Here is a 20,205-nt window from a genome sequence, read left to right on the forward strand (position 1 = left end):
GAGGGGGGGGGGGACTCCAAATAACGGTACATAGAAAGAGAGGAGAGGCTGTACTGCAGGAGGATCTTTGAGACCAGACAATTTTGAACATCTTAAAAGAAATCTACCACAAGTGATGTCTGGCGCTCTGGGCTGCTAATTATTCACGCCCTCACCACCAGCATGGCAGAGGGAGGTGACGTTATGCGAGAGGCATCAATTCATACCTCCTGCCTGATAAATACCTCCTTCTTCCATGTTGGTGTGAATAATTAGCAGTCCAGCTCGACGGACATTGCGTCCCAGCACTCCGGCCTGCTTTTTTAAAAAAAAACTTTTATTGCAGTTTACAATCAGAACATACATCAGTATACAGTGATATTCATATCATTACATTACTCACTCATGATAACATATGATGAGTAGGGTATAACTGCTTTCTGTCATGCGTTTCGGACAAAACAATATTCTAGTCCTTAGTCATACCTATTTAAAATATTCAAGTGAGCTTTTTTAAATGTAAGAATGCCACCAGAAACATTGTATTAGGTATAACACTGGGTGGAGTGTCAGAAGATCACGAGGTTCAAATGACTGATCATGTGATGCTTGACTTATTCTTTCACAGGGAATCTGTTACAATATTAACAACCATATTGCACATAGTGGTGACAGGTCACTGGGTGATGGAAGGTTAGTATGATTATATGGTATTGCCACATATATGTCACATATATGTCACCAGTGCTCCATGTTTCGGGTCGCAGATGCACCATGTTACTCCCTGTGCCCCTCCTTGCCAGCAGGAGCAGGCGGTGCTTCCCTGGCTCCAGCGGCAATCCCCTTGCTCTGTCGATGAGCCGGCCCCTTCCTGTGTCCTCTGCCGGATCTTTGTGCCTACTTAAGCTGTGTTTGATACCCTGTGCATTTATACTGATTTCCACCTATCACAAGCATTAACCACTTACTCATTAACCCCATGACCGTGGCGTGCAAGGGTCCAGTGTGTCTCTGTATTTGGGTTTCTTCAGTAATATTGTAAAAAATATATATAAAAAACTATATAAATGAGGTATCACCGTAATTGTAGTGATATATAGAGCAAAGATAATATGGTATTTTTAAAGAGACACTAATTTTTTTGTGGGTCATTAGCTCATTGATGAGATTTTATTAACTCTTAAATGTATGTAGAAAAAAAAATTGTAAAAAAAATCGTAAAATTTACGATTTTTTTTTCTACATACATTTAAGAGTTAATAAAATCTCATCAATGAGCTAATGACCCACAAAAATTATTTTTTTGTTAAGTGCATCTCATGTCACAGAAAATAAGCCCTTATTTGTCCACATTGCCAAAAAAAATAAAGATTGTATAGTCAATAAAAAGGGACAATGCATAATCTGCTCTGAATGGCGCAGCTTCCTTTCAATGCCCTGGCTTCTGCCCATACAGCAGGTTACCACCACATATGGGGTATTGTTACACTCAAAACAGATTGGGTATCAAACTTTGTGGAGCGTTTTTGTATTTTATCCACATTTTTTTAAAAACACATTCATTTAGTTAAAAAAATTTAAATTGCCTCCGATTTTGTTTTATCCCCTGTAAAACAATTAAACAATAAACTCCATGAAAGTTGTTTTACATATGTTAAGGGGTGTAGTTTCTATGATGGGGTAATTTATAGGGCTTTACCCACAAAAGCGTGATTTTGTGTTTTTTATGAAAATGTGAGAAATCGCAATTCAATATTTGGCGCGAATCCAAGAAGACGGAGCAGTGGCTCAGCTCTTCATGCCATCCACCATGATGCAGGTCCGGGCAGTAAGCTGGCGTGTTCTGAACCCTACTGCCCATGTCCTGCAGTATTTAAACTAGCCAGCACTTTCGGGAAGGCATGGCCATGCCTACATCTCGTAGACGACATGATTAGTCACGTGGTGTTCAGGAAGCGACGTCCAGGCCGTGATGTTGCTGGGCATCACCCACTGAATCGCTAGCCCAGCACACACACCGCTCCGATTGCAGCAATGGCCCAAGTCAAATGAATAGCAGACGCTGGGACACAGTGATGCAAGTACAGGTTTACATAGCATAAATTAAAGCCTAAAGAGTAAACCGCATCAAACTGGAAGTCCTATAGATTATGAGCGCTTATTGAATAGCCTAAAACTGTGTGCTTACTTATGCCACAAAATGCTTTGAAGTTTGATATTCAAAGCAATACCAAAATAGTAGCCACAGGTAGACAATAGCTAATGATGAGTATTCAAAGGTAAGTATTGTTTGAAAGGTTACTTTCACTCAATAAGGATACTTTAAACAGTACAACAGTCAAAGAGGTCGCAAGATGTATCTATGGAATTTATTTATATACACATCTACACTCACCGGCCACTTTATTAGGTACACCTGTCCTACTGCTCGTTAATACTTAATTTCTAATCAGCCAATCACATGGCGGCAACTCAGTGCATTTAGGCATGTAGACTAAGCATTTAGGCATGTAGACTGTAGTGCATTTAGGCATGTAGGCAAGATAATCTCCTGCAGTTCAAACTGAGCATCACTATGGGGAAGACAGGTGATTTGAGCGCCTTTGAACGTGGCATGGTTGTTGGTGCCAGAAGGGCTGGTCTGAGTATTTCAGAAACTGCTGATCTACTGGGATTTTTACGCACAACCATCTCTAGGGTTTACAGAGAATGGTCCGAAAAAGAAAAAACATCCAGTGAGCGGCAGTTCTGTGGGCGGAAATGCCTTGTTGATGCCAGAGGTCAGAGGTGAATGGGCAGACTGGTTCGAGCTGATAGAAAGGCAACAGTGACTCAAATCGCCACCCGTTAAAAACAAGGTAGGCAGAGGAGCATCTCTGAACGCACAGTACATCGAATTTTGAGGCATATGGGCTACAGCAGCAGAAGACCACAGGTGCCACTCCTTTCAGCTAAGAAAAGGAAACTGAGGCTACAATTTGCACAAGCTCATCGAAATTGGAAGATTGGAAAAACGTTGCCTTGTCTGATGAGACTCGATTTCTGCTGCAATAATCGGATGGTATGGTCAGAATTTGGCGTCAACAACATGAAAGCATGGATCCATCCTGCCTTGTATCAACGGTTCAGGCTGGTGGTGGTGGTGTCATGGTGTGGGGAATATTTTCTTGGCACTCTTTGGGCCCCTTGGTACCAATTGAGCATCGTTGCAACACCACAGCCTACCTGAGTATTGTTGCTGACCATGTCCATCCCTTTATGACCACAATGTACCCAACATCTGATGGCTACTTTCAGCAGGATAATGCGCCATGTCATAAAGCTGGAATCATCTGAGACTGGTTTCTTGAACTTGACAATGAGTTTACTGTACTCAGATGGCCTCCACAGTCACCAGATCTCAATCCAATAGAGCATCTTTGGGATGTGGTGGAACGGGAGATTCGCATCATGGATGTGCAGCCGACAAATCTCGGCAAATGTCAATATGGACCAAAATCTCTGAGGAATGCTTCCAGCACCTTGTTGAATCTATGCCACAAAGAATTGAGGCAGTTCTGAAGGCAAAAGGGGGTCCAACCCGTTACTAGCATGGTGTACCTAATAAAGTGGCCGGTGAGTGTATGTCTCAATGAAGGAGGCATAATTCAGCGTTTCATTCAGACCTGCTGGTGTTACAGTATTCAATCTGAAAATCCATTTGGTCTTGGTCTGTAGTATCCTTTTGTTCCAATCCCCCCCTCTAACATTTCTTGGTATATGTACAATGCCATGGAAACGGAGCACATTGGCATTGCCTCCATGACACTCAAGAACATGTTTTGCCACCGTACTATCTCTAGAATTTCTGATATCCGCCAGATGTTCACCTATTCTCCTTCTTAGTACCCTATAGGTCTTCCCAATATATTCAGCCCCACAGTCACAGATCACCCAATATATTACTCTCTCCATTTTGCAATTCATGAAGGAGTTAATTGTGATTACCTCTCCAGTAACACTGGCAGTAAATGGTTTATTTACAAAGGTGAATGGACAGGCCACGTACCCACTACAACCTACATAGGTTGGTGCACATGGCCAACCCATTGCCGTGCCCCTTAGCTGGTGGTAGAATTTACCGTCAAACAGAAAATAGTTATGCGATAGGCAAACTTCAAGAGATTTCAAGATGAACTCATTGGGGCAGATTTACTTACCCGGCCCATTCGCGATCCAGCGGCGTGTTCTCTGTGGTGGATTCAGGTCCGGCTGGGATTTATGATGGTAGTTCCTCTGCCGTCCACCAGGTGGCGCTGCTGCGCTGAAGTCCGCTGGAATGCCTCGAAATACACCGGCCTATCCTGGATGAAGGTGAGTGAAATTTTCGCGACACAATTTTTTTTTTAAATGCAGCGTTTTTTCCAAATCCGTCGGATTTTCGTTCGGCCACGCCCCCCGATTTCCGTCGCGCGCATGCCGGCGCCGATGCGCCATTTTATGTGATAATCCCTGAGACAATCGTCTCCCCTTCAACAGATCCAATCCTTTCTCGACCTTGGTGAGACTGTAGAACGTCGCTAACATGGGTGTAACCGATTTAAAAAATGTAAGTTCTTTTTCATGAATCTGACCATAGCTGAATGCTCGATTAATCAATTTTGTTAATGCACCCTTAAATGTGTCTGTGGAATTCTTTGTGGGATTCATTTAACACTCGTGAGTACCCTGTGATGCCACTTGGACTATGTAATGCTCCCGCTGTCTTCCAGGAATTCTTGAATGACATCTTCTGAGATCTGCTGTATACTTGTGTTGTGCTCTACCTTGATGATATCTTGGTATTCTCCCCAGACCTCAAGGCCCACCAGTTCCATGTATGGCAAGTTCTTGGCCGCCTCCGGGCTAATCGTCTACTGCAAGCTCAAAAAATGTCAGTTTCACCAACAGAGCCTTCTTTTCCTTGGCTATATACTCTATGACAGAGGTCTCCAGGTGGATCCTGCTAAACTGTCTGCATTTCTACAGTGGCCACACCCAGAAGGTCTACGTGCCATTCAGAGGTTCCTGGGCTTTGCAAACTATTATCGGCAGTTTATTCCGCATTTTTCCCCTCTGGTGTTTCCCATCGTGGTGCTCTCCAAGAAGGGTATCAATCCCCGTTTCTGGCTCTCAGCGGCTGAAGAAGCCTTCTCAAGGATGAAGTCTGTCTTTACCTCAGATCCAGTCCTATCTTGGCCTGACATGGGGAAGCCCTTTCATCTTGAAGTAGATGCATCCTCTGTAGGTGCTGAGGCAGTGCTCACCCAGAAAGGTCATAAAGGCTGTACTCTCACTTGTGGTTTCTTTTCCAAGACTTTTTCTCCCACTATTCTATTGGAGATAGAGAACTGTTGGCCATCGAACTTGCCCTGGAAGAATAGCGATATCTTCTGGAAAAAGCCCTCCATCTGGTTTGTGTATATACAGACCATAGGAACTTCCTGTATCTCCAGACAGCTCAGCGTCTTAACCACAGGTCTCTTTTCTTTTCACGCTTCAACCTGTTGATCCATTTCCATCCTGCGGAGAAGAATATCAAGGCTGATGCTCTTTCCTGTGCCACTGATGTCATTGGATAATATGCCAGTCCCTCAGCATATTCTCTCTCCTAAACAACAATTTTTTACCACTTTTGTGAGTCTTGGAGACATTCTTCGTGTCTGGCTGGGCAACACTCAGTGGCCCTGATCTCCTGCTACTGCTAGTGGCCTGACATGGTTAAAGATGTCTGTATTTTGTGGGATCCTGCACCTCCTGTGTTTGTAACAAGGCTTCTTGCATCAAGCCAGCTGGACTGTTGCTTTGGTTGCCAATACCCATTTGCTCATGGCTATGGACTTTGTCACTGATTTTCCTCCGTCCTCTGGCAAAACCGTCATCTCGGTGGTGACTGACCGGTTTTCAAGATGTCCCATTTTTTTACCCTTCCAGCTCTTCCCTCTGCTCCATGTCTTGCCAGTTTGTTCTTCCAGCATATCTTCCGGCTGCATGGACTTCCTCAACATATCGTGTCCAACTGAGGGGTCCAGTTTGTGTCCAAGTTCTGCCATTCATTGTGTCTCCAGCACACCCTCAGTCGATTGGTCAAATAGAAAGGGTATCAGACTTTGGGTTGTTATCTCCGCCACTTCGTCTCAGCCCGTCAAAATGACTGGTCCTGTCTGCTACCATGGGGTGAGTTCTCCCATTCTGGGTCAGCTGGAGAATGTCCTTTCTTTGTGGTCTACGGTCGAATCCCTCGTCCTCCTCTTCCTCTGTCCACTCTCTCGGAGGTTCCTGTGGTAGAGGAGCTGGTACAGGATCTCAAATAGATTTTGGAACAGACCCATCAGTCTCTTCTCCGGGCCACAAACTGCACCTACGCTGATAAGAAGCGTAGGACTCCTACTCTCTTCTCTCCGGGCGACAAGGTGTGGTTGCCTTCCAGATATGTCCAGCAGAAAATACCTAGTTACAAGCTTGGTCCCCGCTTCCTTGTTCCCTTTGAAGTGATTAAACACATCCTAAACTCCTTTTACGTCTCCCTCCTGAAGCCTGTCATCTTGAACCGCTTCTCTCAGCAATCTCCTCCTCATGCTTTAGAGGCTGATTCCACGGATATCTACGAGATTAAAGAGGTCCTGGACATAAAGACCGTGAGGGGTAAGCTGTTCGTCCTTGTTGACTGGAAGGGGTTCGGACCTTAGGAGAGATCCTGGGAGCCAGAAGAGGACACAAATTGAGCACAAATTACACCTTACAGTTCTTGCACTCTAATTATGAGTATTTGCTGCCACCACTTATTGAATTTACACTGGGACCAATAAGTATCCAACTCTACATCCACTCCTGCCTCTCATGCAGTCACCTTGTTACACCACTAGACATGCCCATTCAGCTCTCTAGCAGTCACACAGCTAACCACACTTTATAAGACTATGGGGCACATTTACTCACCCGGTCCAGTCGCGATCCAGCGGCGGGTTCTACGAAGCTGATTCGGGTTCTGCCGGGATTCACTAAGGTACGTGCGCCGATATTCACCAGGTTTAGTTGCTGCGCCGAGGTCCGCCGAAGTCCACCTGCTTTTTTCTGTTGTATGTGAGTGCTTGATCTTGCGACACAAATGGCTTTTTAAATTCTGCGGTTTTTCCGAATCCTTCACGCCCCCCGATTTCTGTCATGTGAAAGTTGGCGCGATTGTGTCAAAAATCGATCGCGTGCGCCACAATCCCGTGAAATACAGCGCAAAGCGGAAATATTAGGGAAAAACCCGACGGATTCGCAGCTGCGGACCCTTAGTAAATGTGCCCCTACAGGGACCAAAATTAAAAGGCTTTAATTACAAAAGGTGTTCAGTGCTTCTAAAAAGATATTAAAATAAAAGAATTACAAAATAAAATGACACACAACACGGCAAAACTTATCAAATAAAAAGGGAGAAAATTCCTGATTCCCTGGAGGTGGGAGAAATATGGAACACACCAGTTTGTCCAGCAGCTCCGATAGAGTGAATGCTTATTTCCTGCATATTACAATGGTTTATACATTTACTATTTGGTTCAGGTTTCAGAAACTCCCATTTATAAATTAGTCCACACACAGGATCCATACAGGATTTTACAAAGTGTTAATGCAGAGGAGAGTCCAGAAATATTCAAACAGTTTTTTCGTTTCCAAGACCTGATGAAGGGGTTGGGGGTAGAGAAGAGATGACCAAATGTCTTTTGAAGTCAGCACAGACCAGTCTTTATCAAGCTGTACAGACCTCCAGGATGTTGTAAATGCTGCCTGGATGCTTCAATAGTTGCCAATTGTCATTTAGTTTAACAAATCTTTCACATTTTAGATTAATATTTCCTTGACATGTATTTCTATGTAATTCCAGGCATTCATTAGCCTCAGCCAGCGAAGTGAAGTATATGGCTTTGATCAGGGGCGCACCTGCCATGAGGCGAGTTGAGAATCTCGCCTCAGGCGGCGCGCCACCTGCTGGACGAGGGGCGGCATTGTGCGCCCGGCCGTCCATGCTACCACCCGCCAGTCTGCCTATGCTGCCGCTGGAACCCCCACCCGTGCTGCCGCCAACCGGACCTTGCTGCCGCCCGCCGGCCTGTCCTGCCGTCCACCTGACCACCATCCCAGGCTGACACCCCCTCTGCTCTGTTCCGCTCCGCTCCCCCCCTCTCCTCCACTCTGCTCCGTTCCGCTCCCTCTGTCCCGTTCATATCCGCTCTCCCCCTCCTCTGCTCCGCCCCCCCTCTCCTCCACTCCGCTCCGCTCCTTCTGTCCCTTTCATCTCCGCTTCCTCCACTCTGCTCCGTTCCGCTCCCTCTGTCCCGTTCATATCCGCTCTCCCCCTCCTCCGCTCGGCTCCCCCTTCTCCTCCACTCTGCTCCGCTCCTTCTGTCCCTTTCATTTACGCTTCCTCCGCTATGCTCCGCTCCGTCCTCCCCCTCTCCTCCACTCTGCTCCGCTCCCGGCCTCCTCCGCTCAGCTCCCCCCCTCCTCCGCTCGGCTCCCCCTTCTCCTCCACTCTGCTCCGCTCCTTCTGTCCCTTTCATCTCCGCTTCCTCCGCTATGCTCCGCTCCGTCCTCCCCCCCTCCTCCGCTCCGTCCTCCCCCTCTCCTCCACTCTGCTCCGCTCCCGGCCTCCTCCGCTCGGATCCCCCCCTCCTCCGCTCGGATCCCCCCCCTCCTCCGCTCGGATCCCCCCCCCTTTGTACGCCCAAGCCCCCCCCCCTCCCCCGCTCCTGGAGAACTTTCCTGGAAAATAAAAGAAAATAAAGTAAGTTTATCTGTTTATATGTATGTGATGTGTCTATGTATGTGTGTATATGTATGTGATGTGTGTATGTAATGTGTATGTATATATATATATATATATATATATGTATGTGATGTGTCTATGTATGTGTGTATATGTGTATATGTATGTGATGTGTCTATGTATGTGTGTATATGTGTATATGTATGTGATGTGTCTATGTATGTGTGTATATGTGTATATGTATGTGTATATGTATGTCATGTGTGTATGTAATGTATATATGTATGTGTATATGTTTGTGTACATGTATGTGATTTGTGTATGTAATGTATATATGTATGTGTATATGTTTGTGTATGTAATGTGTATATGTATGTGATTTGTATGTGTATATGTATGTGATGTGTATGTGTATATGTACGTGTTTATATGTGTATATATGTATTCCGTATGCATTTTATACTACATGGTGGCACGTTGTATGCGGTTTATTGTACATGGCGATACGCTACATGCATTTTATACTATGTGGCGATATGCTGTATGTATTTTATACTACATGGCGATATGCTGTATGCATTATATACTACATGGCGATATGCTGTATGCATTATATAGTACATGGCGATATTCTGTATGCATTTTATACCACATGGCGATATTCTGAGTGCGTTTTATACCACATGGCGATATTCTGTATTCATTTTATACTACATGGCGATATGCTGTATGCATTATATAGTACATGGCGATATTCTGTATGCATGTTATACTACATGGCGATATGCTGTATGCATTATATAGTACATGGCGATATTCTGTATGCATGTTATACTACATGGCGATATGCTGTATGCATTATATAGTACATGGCGATATTCTGTATGCATGTTATACTACATGGCGATATGCTGTATGCATTTTATACCACATGGCGATATTCTGTATTCATTTTATACTACATGGCGATATTCTGTATGCATGTTATACTACATGGCGATATGCTGTATACATTTTATACTACATGGTGGTGCGCTGTATGTATTTTACACTACATGGCAATATTCTGTATGTATTTTTTACTACATGCCGTATACGCTGTATGCATTTTACACTACATAGCAATATGATGTATGCATTTTATACTACATGGGGGGACGCTGTATGTATTTTATACCACATGGCAATATTCTGTATGCATTTTATACTACATGGTGGTACGCTCTATGCATTTAATACTACATGGCGGTATGCCGTATGCATTTTATACTACATGGTGGTATGCTGTATGCATTTTATACTACATGGCGGCATGCTGTATGCATTAAATACTGCAGGGCGGTACTCTGTATGCATTTTATACTACATGGCGGCATGCTGTATGCATTAAATACTACAGGGCGGTACTCTGTATGCATTTTTGCATTGCTTTATTTTCACACCAAACCAATATGATGGATCTGGTCCTGACACTCCCTGAAATATTACATATATGGGCGGGGGGGGGGGGGGGCGTCTCTCTATGGCTCGCCTCAGGCAGCAGACAGGCTTGGTACACCCCTGGCTTTGATCATACAAAGGCAGGCTAGATAAGCCATTGAATACTGGACATTCTTGTCTCGGAGTATGCGTTTCACATCGGTGAAGATCTCTCTGTGTTTCTGAATAACCAGTGAAAAGTCTGAATATCGATACCCTAGTATTGTCCACACGTGTGTTTAGATGCTTGTGGACTTGTTGCAGTAGCAGGTCATGATCTTTACAATTTAGCAGTCTTGCTAGTGATGCAGATCCAGCCAGAAAAGACTGACACCACACATGTGAGGCTCAAGTAGTTGTGTACTATATCATTGATCTTGTAATAACTCTGCAGCAGTATATATCCTGGTACAGTCTTCACTTACAGTGTGCAGAGTCCCTGGTGCAATGTTCCTCTCTCAACTCAGATCTGGTGCTCAATCGTGGTATATTGTCACTATGGGGGAGGCAGCGATTCAGGCCTTTCTCAGCCTCCGAGTAATTTTGCCTAACATGTGGTGAGGTTTAGAGCCTATGAGTTGCCTCTCAAGCTGGAGCTCCTAGTCCTGTGTCTCTTACTCTCCACACTGCTCAGCTCTCAGCTCTGCAGGCCTCAAACTGGGACGTGCTTTGTCTTACAGGGAAGCAGTTTGGGCACTTTGCGGTCTATTCTGGTCATTGTTGTCTGGTGCACTGCGTAATTGCACATGTTTTCAAGACTGGTTCTCCGGTGCCACACGGGATCCCAGGGTACACAGGGCCAGCTGTGGTATCAATTGTAGCCCTTATGGCTCAGGATTTTTAGCAGGATTCAGTGGGTCTCTGCCAATAATGATGAACAGGACTTTAAGAAGGTATCACATTGGTTAATGTCTCATGTAGATCCTTGCCAGGAGTAGATAAAAGAGCAAGAGCTGCAGGCACAATATGTCTACGATTTGTAGAGTGCTACAGAGTATGATGACGCTATATAAATAAAGATTATTATTATTAAGACATAAATTGTGACACATATAAACAATCTGCTTATGACATCTAACTAAAAATACCAACCAGAGGCCATGACGAAGCAGGTTGCAAAACATACAAAACTGGACTTGTGGAGCATGGCCTCTGGTTGGTATTATGGCTAGTCATAACTGCTTCTAAATAATTTGGGGTCCTTTAGTGTGTTGTATTTGTTGATGTTTATTTAACCCTTTCCCCCTAAGATGCTTTATTGATGCTGTGATGTCTATCATTTGTTACCAGGTCTGTCACGAAAGGCCCTCGCGATGAGAGAAGACAATCACTGAGCGATTTTTTTTTAAAGTTTTATTCCAGTATAGCAACAAGTTACATATCAGCCATGTCCTATGTTAGAGCGCCACAGCTTGCTCTCCAGACCCAGGTTCATCAACAACTCCTCTCTCAAACAGTTTCAAACAACAGCCCCACATCCAAATCCACCCCCACTTCCTCTGCTATCTGGTTATCACCTACTAGGGGGTGGTGAGAATTTATTACCCTATTACAGCAAACGCCCACTGGAGCTGTGGGGTCACTGAGACTTCTGGAGGAGTGTAGAGCTACAGGGATACAACTTTCCAGAGGTCAATGTTACACACATGACTATATATAAATGATTATAAAAGAGAATACAAATGCAAAACACTACCAAACACCGATTAGTGATATACAGGCGGTCCCCTACTTAAGGACACCCGACTTACAGACAACCCATAGTTACAGACGGACCCCTCTGCCCACTGTGACCTCTGGTGAAGCTCTCTGGATGCTTTACTATAGTCCCAGACTGCAATGATCAGCTGTAAGATGTCTGTAATGAAGCTTTATTGATAATTCTTGGTCCAATTACACCAAAAATTTTGAAACTCCAATTGTCACTGGGGCAAAAGAAAAAAAATTGTCTAGAACTTCCATTATAAAATATACAGTTTCGACTTACATACAAATTCAACTTAAGAACAAACCTCCAGACCCTATCTTGTATGTAACCCGGGGACTGCCTGTATATAATGAAATACGTCACATCGTACTGTGACAAGGACCTTGTTATAGATTTGATATCTATAGCTCCCAGTCCAGATATTATCACACTGTTTGTTTTATTTGCATCTCTTTTAATGGGGCGTTTTTATCTTTTTTTCTGGTCATTGATAATATAACCAATATGATTAATAAAGACTAATTATGTGTACCATATGAAGTATTGGTACTTTATTCAGTTAGTGCTATTGAGGTGTTTTTGGCTAAGTATGTATTAGCTAAGTGGTCCTCTGTTTAGCCCCTTACTATTTGTATTAATCAATTTCCTTGTTCGATTCTTAATGTAGCTGCCAGGCTCGTCTTTCAGACCAGACGCTACATGGATGCACAGTTTGTAGCAATCACTGCACTGGCTGCCTGTCTCCTTCTGAATTCACTTTAAAATAATAACCCTCATCCACAATGCTCTGAATAATGCCGCACCTCCCCATATCTCTTCTCTCATCTCAGTCTATCGCCCTTCTCGTGCTCTTCGATCTGCCAGTGATATTAGATTAATCTCTACCTTAATTCGAATCTCTCATGCACGTCACCAGGACTTCTCCCGAGTTGCATCAATTCTCTGGAATTCCCTCCCCTTACTCTCAGATTAATACCCACCCTCCAAAGCTTCAAACATGCTCTTAAAACCCATCTCTTTAGCCTATCACACTCGCTAACTGCATGAAACGTCAACTCTCCCTTTACTAATCCATCCTATGTCCTATCTCCCGTCTGTTATTCGGCAAACAGCAGATATACACCAAGCTCCAGGCTTCTCTGTAGTCTTTTTCACCTTGGACCCTGTAAATAAGATGGGGGCTGATGGCTGGTTCAAGCAGCAGCATTTTTAGTTATTAAATTACCGTATTTTTCGGACTAAAAGGCGCACTAAAAATCCTTTGATTTTCTCAGAAATCAAAGGTGCGCCTTACAGACAACAGCTGCCTTGAACTGTGCACAGGTCTGCCACCTGCTGGTCATTCATCCTTATAATCAGGTGCACCTTATACTCCGGTGCGCCTTATATATGAGCCTAGATGTTTTAGCAGGCATTTATTGATGGTGCGCCTTATACTCCGAAAAATACTTTATATTGTTCCCTTATAAAGAATGGTTGGACCATTCTACAAGTTCTTTTACCTCTTGTGTCAACCCCCTCATCCTCATAGACTGTAAGCTCTTGTGAACACGGCCCTCACTCCTATGGTTCCATATCACTGTTTGTTCTTTGTAATGTAATATTATATTTGTATATGTCCCCTATGATTTGTAAAGTGCTATGGAATTTGATGGAGCTAAATAAATAAAGATTATTATTATTATACATCAGCCTATGTCCTACTGAGGAAATGGGATTAAAGATCCATCAGAACATTCTTTCTGCCATATCCTATACTCACCGCTGAAGATGTATTCTCATTGTCAGACAGTCTTTGGTGCAAATCAAAGGAGAGTGTCTGAAAAGAAAAGGTAGATTATGTAGCCTTTAAATAGGTATTTGACATAAAAAAGGTTCTAAAAACAGCCTGTACAACATTGCTGCCATGAGATATACTTCTGGATTATTGCTGATTATTCTACTATGGTATTTTTTAAATGCTCATTCCAACCTTAAAATCCTGTATCTTGAAGTTTTTCACATTGCATACAATTACATGCCGCTTGCTGACATCACAGTCTGTGCGCACAGACCCGCTGCCGACTCACACACTATGATGCAAGAGTCTGACATCATAGTGTGTGTGCTGGCAGCATGCAGGAAGCTGTTGCCGCTGACACACAGGAAGCAAAAAGAGGACTTGCAGGGGGGAGTCAGAAGGGTGTATTGACTGTATTTTTTTTTATAGACCGATGAATCCTGGGAAGTTAACCAAGCACATTGGACAAAAATCACTTAACTACTGAGCAAAATCTCATTTTTCAGCTGCAGCACAAAATATTTTTAAATAAAAGCAGTAGATGCAGGACATGCATGTAAATGGGACAAGCTACCGAAAATCATGAACAGCCTATGTAAAAGGGAGTTTATTATCACACTCTATGTGTAATAATAAACAATTCATATTTTAACTTCTTTTCTTTCTGTAATGAAAATCTGAATTTGAATTTGTTTCTAAGGAAAACGATCTGAACAAGCATAATGGCGCAATAGTTGCAGTTTGCAAAGTTCCAATTTGTGTTGATTTGCTGTGTTGGTATGAGGTGTCTGGTGAAAAACAAAGGGTCTCATTTACTAAGGGTCCGCGGACCGCACACACGTCAGATATTCCAACAGTTACCGCTTTGAGACCCATATTTGGGCGCACGGGATCGGATTTTGGCGCTATTGCGCCGGCTTTCATGCGACACAAATCGTGACGGGACGATCTGAAGGATTCGGACTAAGTGCCGGATTTAACATTTGAATTTTACATACACCGGGAAGAAGATGGTGAACTTCGGTGGACCTGATCGGGGAAGCGACATAAGCGCACAATCTTAGTGAATCGAGCTGGAGTCGATGATCATCGGACAACGCACAGCGGGGATCACGACAGGACCAGGTAAGTAAATGTGCCCCAAAGTGTCAAACTTGATGAACTGGTGGTGCGGATTTGTTTTTTATTTGGAGATAAATGGACTGGGACTTTTCAAGTATTTTGTCTGACTTTGCACTGAAAAGAATGTTTAAACAAGTTGCACATTAATTTATAAAGTCACGGCTGCACTATGTCCGGCTAACCATAAAATTCTACACCTAAAGGTGTGTTCCGATGCCGATTCAGACTGTGCACCACAGTTATTATAGCGACAGGTCTCATATTAACTCATTCTCTCACTGCACACACAAATCTAGGATGAATCTGCACTTTCTTTACAAATGAAAAGAAAAAAGCTAGTGCAGTGCAAAACAATCTATTATATAATTGAGATTAAATCTCTATTTTACTGTCAAAGCTGAGAATGTCGCTCATTCATTTACTGGGGCACATTTGGTTTCTACTTAATAGGCTACATTTGCATCAATGTGGATTGAAGTGACAAAAAGAATGCCAAAACTAGATGCTTGCTCATATTATCATTATGTAGCTTTTTTTAAAAAAAATGCATAAATTATTTTAAGAAATGTATTGCAAAAACAATGAGCAGCACAAATCTCTCTCATATTTTCATGGACTGTTACAGTGTTTCCACTGGATTTATGTCCTCAGAATCTAAGCAGTTAGTGCTTAAATGTAAGTTCACATTCCTTTGTTTGTTAAAGGTCCTTTACCAATATGACGGCATTTGTTTCCCATTGAAGAACAGGAGGAGGAGAAACTAGAACAAGTAGGACCACATAGCAGATTTCAGAACAACTGCAACTAGATTTAAATTAGTGGTCTCAGTGACATGAAAATAAGGCTTTCTGCTGCCTATGAGGATGTAAATTGCCAATGGTGTGCCTCCCTTTTTTGGGAAATTAGGTGATTGGACCAGACACTCTGATATCCTATGTAAAGGAAGTGTATATAGATATTTGTAATATATATAGATATATAAAATATCCCTCTGTCATATTCCTATCCCCTGGGAAAGAGCACACACCTGCCTTACTCAGGATGTACTGAGGGCCTTTGGCAACAGGATGTCAACCCCCTTTATTATGGGAAAGTCATTCAATCTCCTCAGGGTCAGTTATTCGGAGACAATTTATATCTCTATATCTGGATGGGAATCCAGGCCCTTTTGTCTCTAAAGTTGTTTAACTACCCAGGGTCAGTTATTCGGAGACTATATGTCTGGATGGGAATCTAGGGTCTTTTGTCATTTCCCACCTGAGGGTGGCTGAATGGGTGACCAAATGGATATACAAGATATGAAGGTAAACATCTGTTGTTCACCATTCTGGGGGGAAGGGACAAGGGGCAGACTTATAAGGGCATGAGTGTGGAGGAGAGGAGAAAGAAATCTTCCATGGAGACCAGCTAGGAAAGGAGGGAGAAAAATCTTCCCTACAGCCCAACTAGGAAAGGAGAAGGAATCTGCCATCACCACGAGCTAAGAGGATCACCATAGAGAAGACACTATAGCACCTTCCCGGATTGGGCTGAGTACCTGTATCTCTGTACCCCCGCTTCCCCGCTTCCATCTATTAACCTATCTCTGTACCCCTGCTTCCCTGTTTAACCTACCTCTATACCCCTGCTTTCCTGTCAATCTCCCTGTCCCCCTTCGTTCTCTGTAATAATAGGGATAGTTAGGTGTGAGGATTATTATAGTGTGTGTGTGTGTGTGTTTATATGCATTGTGGTGGGTTGGATTCTGTGGGTTTGTGGGTATTGTGATTAACATTGTATACTTCTAGTGTGTTTATAAATATTATTGGTATTAACCCTGAGTGTGATAAATTATAGTGTACAATACAGAGACTAGAAACAGAAGATATAAAATATAGTAAACAGTACAAGGAAGGTGGTGACATTAATCGTTACATGGCATAACAATTCATAGAACTACCAGCGTCCTACAACATTGGCGAGCCAGGCCCGACTGTTAATTAATTTGTTCTTATGTGTTCATTAAGTTAAGCTGTTTTATACTGTGAACTAAGATAGGTAGAAGCACGGACAGGTGACATTGGTACACGGTGCAGTGTGGTGTCATACTGTGTGCAAGGCCTTGAAGTTCGGACAGATAACACAGCTTTGCTTGAGAGGACAAGGAAGAATTAATAACAGAGAACCTATTTTAATTTTTTGTGTACTGTTGTATGATTATTAATAATTTTCTGTTTTCTTTGCAAATCTGTGTGAGGCTCTTTGACAAGGAGTAGTTGGAAGAGAAATCCATCCGGGTGTCGTTCCACTGCATCAATGTTGGTGTTCATGTTGTACAGTTGAAGTCCAGTTGGTCGGGAAAAGGTGTTCCGGAAGATAAAGGACCTTTTTCAAGCAGCGCAGACAAAGAGGACAGCACCAACAGCGGAGATGGCCATGGAACAAGTAAGTATGGATCTTTCCACACTGTCGAATTTAGCTAAGAAAAGTAAATTTAACCCAGAGCCACCCACATCATACAAGTCAGCTGAAACGCTGTGGTCTGATTTGTTAGAACAAATGCAGAATTATGACATGGAACATATAAAGAAGCAGTCAATATTAAATAAGGCTACTAAACGGCTCCACATGCTGGCGAAACTTATTTATGTTTATAATGAGACACTGTGGAGGCCAGAACATGGTGTTTTGGTGTCAAGTAATAAATGCCCAGAATCTCACTGCAAATGTTGTGTCTATAACGCTAAGCAGGTTTGTGCTTTACAGACACAACTGGCAGAGAGTGTGAATCTGGAGTCAAAACTGATAGAAATTGGAAAGCACAATGCTGATATTGAGGCACAGTTGACTCAGTCCTATACTGAGGTCAAGAGATTTAAGGATCAGGCAGCATCTACTGATGTAGTGATTGCTAAGCTCAATGATGAACTTGCAGCCCGGTCTCAACTGATATCTAGCTTGCAAGACATCATTAGTAATTTTTCCAAAATTGTGCCAGCCTTGTCTTATACCTTAAAGTCAAGGCTAGAGTCCTCAGAAGTTTTGCCCTCTGCAGGGCAAAAAGGGGGGATTAAAGCTTGCAACAGATTAAACATCCCCAACAGTGATCCTAGCCAGAAAGGTAAAGGTAAAACATTGCTTTCTGGTATAGTAAGGACCTGTAAAAGTAGGATTGTCAGAAGTGCATCCCTAGCTATGGAGAAGTTTAGAAGATGTGGAGACAATTTAAACTGTCCTAAGCCAAGCATGAAATGTATTACATGTTTTTCTTGTGGTGGCTTAGGTCATATAGCTAAGGATTGTAAATTGACAAATAGTGAAAGGCAGAAGAAACATTGCTTTGTGAAATGTTTTAAATGTGGCAGCTTTGGTCATTTTGCTAGACATTGCTCGTGTGCAAGTAGCTGTAAGGTGTCTAGCAACGTCACCATAGAAAATTCATCTGTGTGGCACAAAGAAAATGGCTATAAAAAGGTTTCTTCCCAGCCACGTGTGCCCCACCATGTGCTGATGATTCAAAGTGACCAATTAAAACTGGGGAGGATAATCACAAGTAGGCCCTAAATTACTCTCTGTGGTCCTGGCTATGTGGTGTCTGCTTGTGATTACTCGTTGTCTTTGGTTTTTTGTGTAACTTGTATGTGTAATGTTTGTTTTCTTGTTTAAGATCCATGTATGTAAGCTGCACCCTGTAGGCATATTGTATGCCGAGGGATTCAGGGGGATGTAGGCCCCAGAAAATGTAAAGACCAATAGAAAAGTTAAACTGCGAAAACTCTGGTAGAGAACTATGACAGCCTAGTAAAACCGGAAAGCTTATATAGAGCAGCAGTATGAAGGTACAGGCTGATGGACTAGATCAGAGATATAATCAGATAGAGGGATCTTCTTCCATACAATAATTTATGGTAATCATTATGGGGACAGTTGTGTACAGGAGGTGGCATAACACTACTTGTCGTCTCTGCACAATGGGTATTAGATACTGTAATGTTAATGGCAGATACTAATATGTAATGGAGTGGATTCTCCAATAGTTGTATGGTCGGGACCCCTATGACTGAGGTATACTGTGGTAGATATAAATCTCCTGGTGGGAAGTGTCCCAGAGGCAGATACATTAACTTTAGCATCAATATAGATGGTTTGTTTAAATTGCTGTTACGTACATTGAGAAGGGTGCTGGACGTTTACACAGTGGATTTATCTTGTCAAATGTAAACTAATTTGGAACCTAGTATGACAGGAAGAAACTAACTGCTCAAAAGGAGGAGAACTCTTCCCAGGAGGCCATTGTTCCTTTTATTTATTTGTAGGTATTGATGTAGCAGATCTGAAGGAAAGAACATCAATTAACCCTGAAAAGTGTGTGGATATCTGTCCAAATGAAAATTAAGGACTTTGACCAGATAAAGATTGCAGGGATTGTCCATGCCATGGAAAAAAGGCTCTGCAGTGTCCTGCTCGGAGAGACTGTTTGGATACAGCCCCAAAGCAACTTTGTTCTTTGATATGCTAATTTGCCCAATGACAGTGATTCTTCTATTCCTGGTCTCTGTTATGTAAAATGGACTATTTTCAAGTTAAAATTAGAGAGGACTGATCAACCCTCACAACAGAGACAGGAAGAGCATCATGGACTCATAAGAGGGCAGACGTTAAGAACTTGATGACTACAGACTACAGTCCTTACTCTAACTGGGTTAATTTTTATATTTTTTTTAAATGATGGGAATTTGTGTGTTTGGTAGATGAGGGTGACACAATATTTAGAGTGTGCCTGTGTTATTTATATGTGTAGGGACCTTAGGGACAGGTAAGGTATCCCCACACGATGGTGAGTAATTGCCTTTAAACCTTATATATGGTATGATTAATAACAGAATGGATTGAATGTCAGGTATTGGGGACACGGGAGGCAATGCCCCTCCCCACAATTTGACCTTAGGTTCTGAGACATCGCCCCCCATTCTAGTCTGCTGTTTTGCCTTGGAAAAGATCCAGGTTTTCTGTCCATGGATACCACTTCAATCAAGGTTCTTCATTGTTCTTCATTGTTAACACCTCTGATGAAAAGTTGCTGCCTGTGTGACAGATTGGATGATGACTCTACATGACCATAACACCAGATCAAGGGTGGTGCTGCATGTGCTAAATGGCCTTTCTATCAAACCTGCCTGTGGGAAGTATTAAAGAAGTCCTATATTGCTCAGGATAACAATTGAGATTGGCTACAGCAGGAGACTGGCAACACAGACAAGGTCAACCAAAGAGACTCATACCATAGTAAAGGACTGTGATTCAGAGAGGAAGAGACAAGAAGCAGATGACGTTCTCTGTGGGCAGAGGATACTGGGTTACGGTGACAGGCAGGAAGGTGGCTCTGTG

At 42.9% G+C, this 20,205-nt stretch overlaps 1 protein-coding gene across 3 annotated transcripts in view; it reads right to left on the reverse strand.

Moving 5' to 3' along the window:
• NECAB2 (N-terminal EF-hand calcium binding protein 2) overlaps positions 1 to 20,205 on the reverse strand; it is a 535,939-nt gene that overhangs the window by 21,904 nt on the left and 493,830 nt on the right. For all 3 annotated transcript variants that reach the window (XM_072117736.1, XM_072117738.1, XM_072117737.1), the window contains one exon: positions 13,699 to 13,755. In XM_072117736.1, coding sequence (XP_071973837.1) covers positions 13,699 to 13,755 — 57 coding nt within the window. The remainder of the gene's footprint in view (positions 1 to 13,698; positions 13,756 to 20,205) is intronic.

This window comes from Engystomops pustulosus, chromosome 7, assembly GCF_040894005.1.
Source record: "Engystomops pustulosus chromosome 7, aEngPut4.maternal, whole genome shotgun sequence".
In the NCBI taxonomy this organism is placed as follows: Eukaryota; Metazoa; Chordata; class Amphibia; order Anura; family Leptodactylidae; genus Engystomops; species Engystomops pustulosus.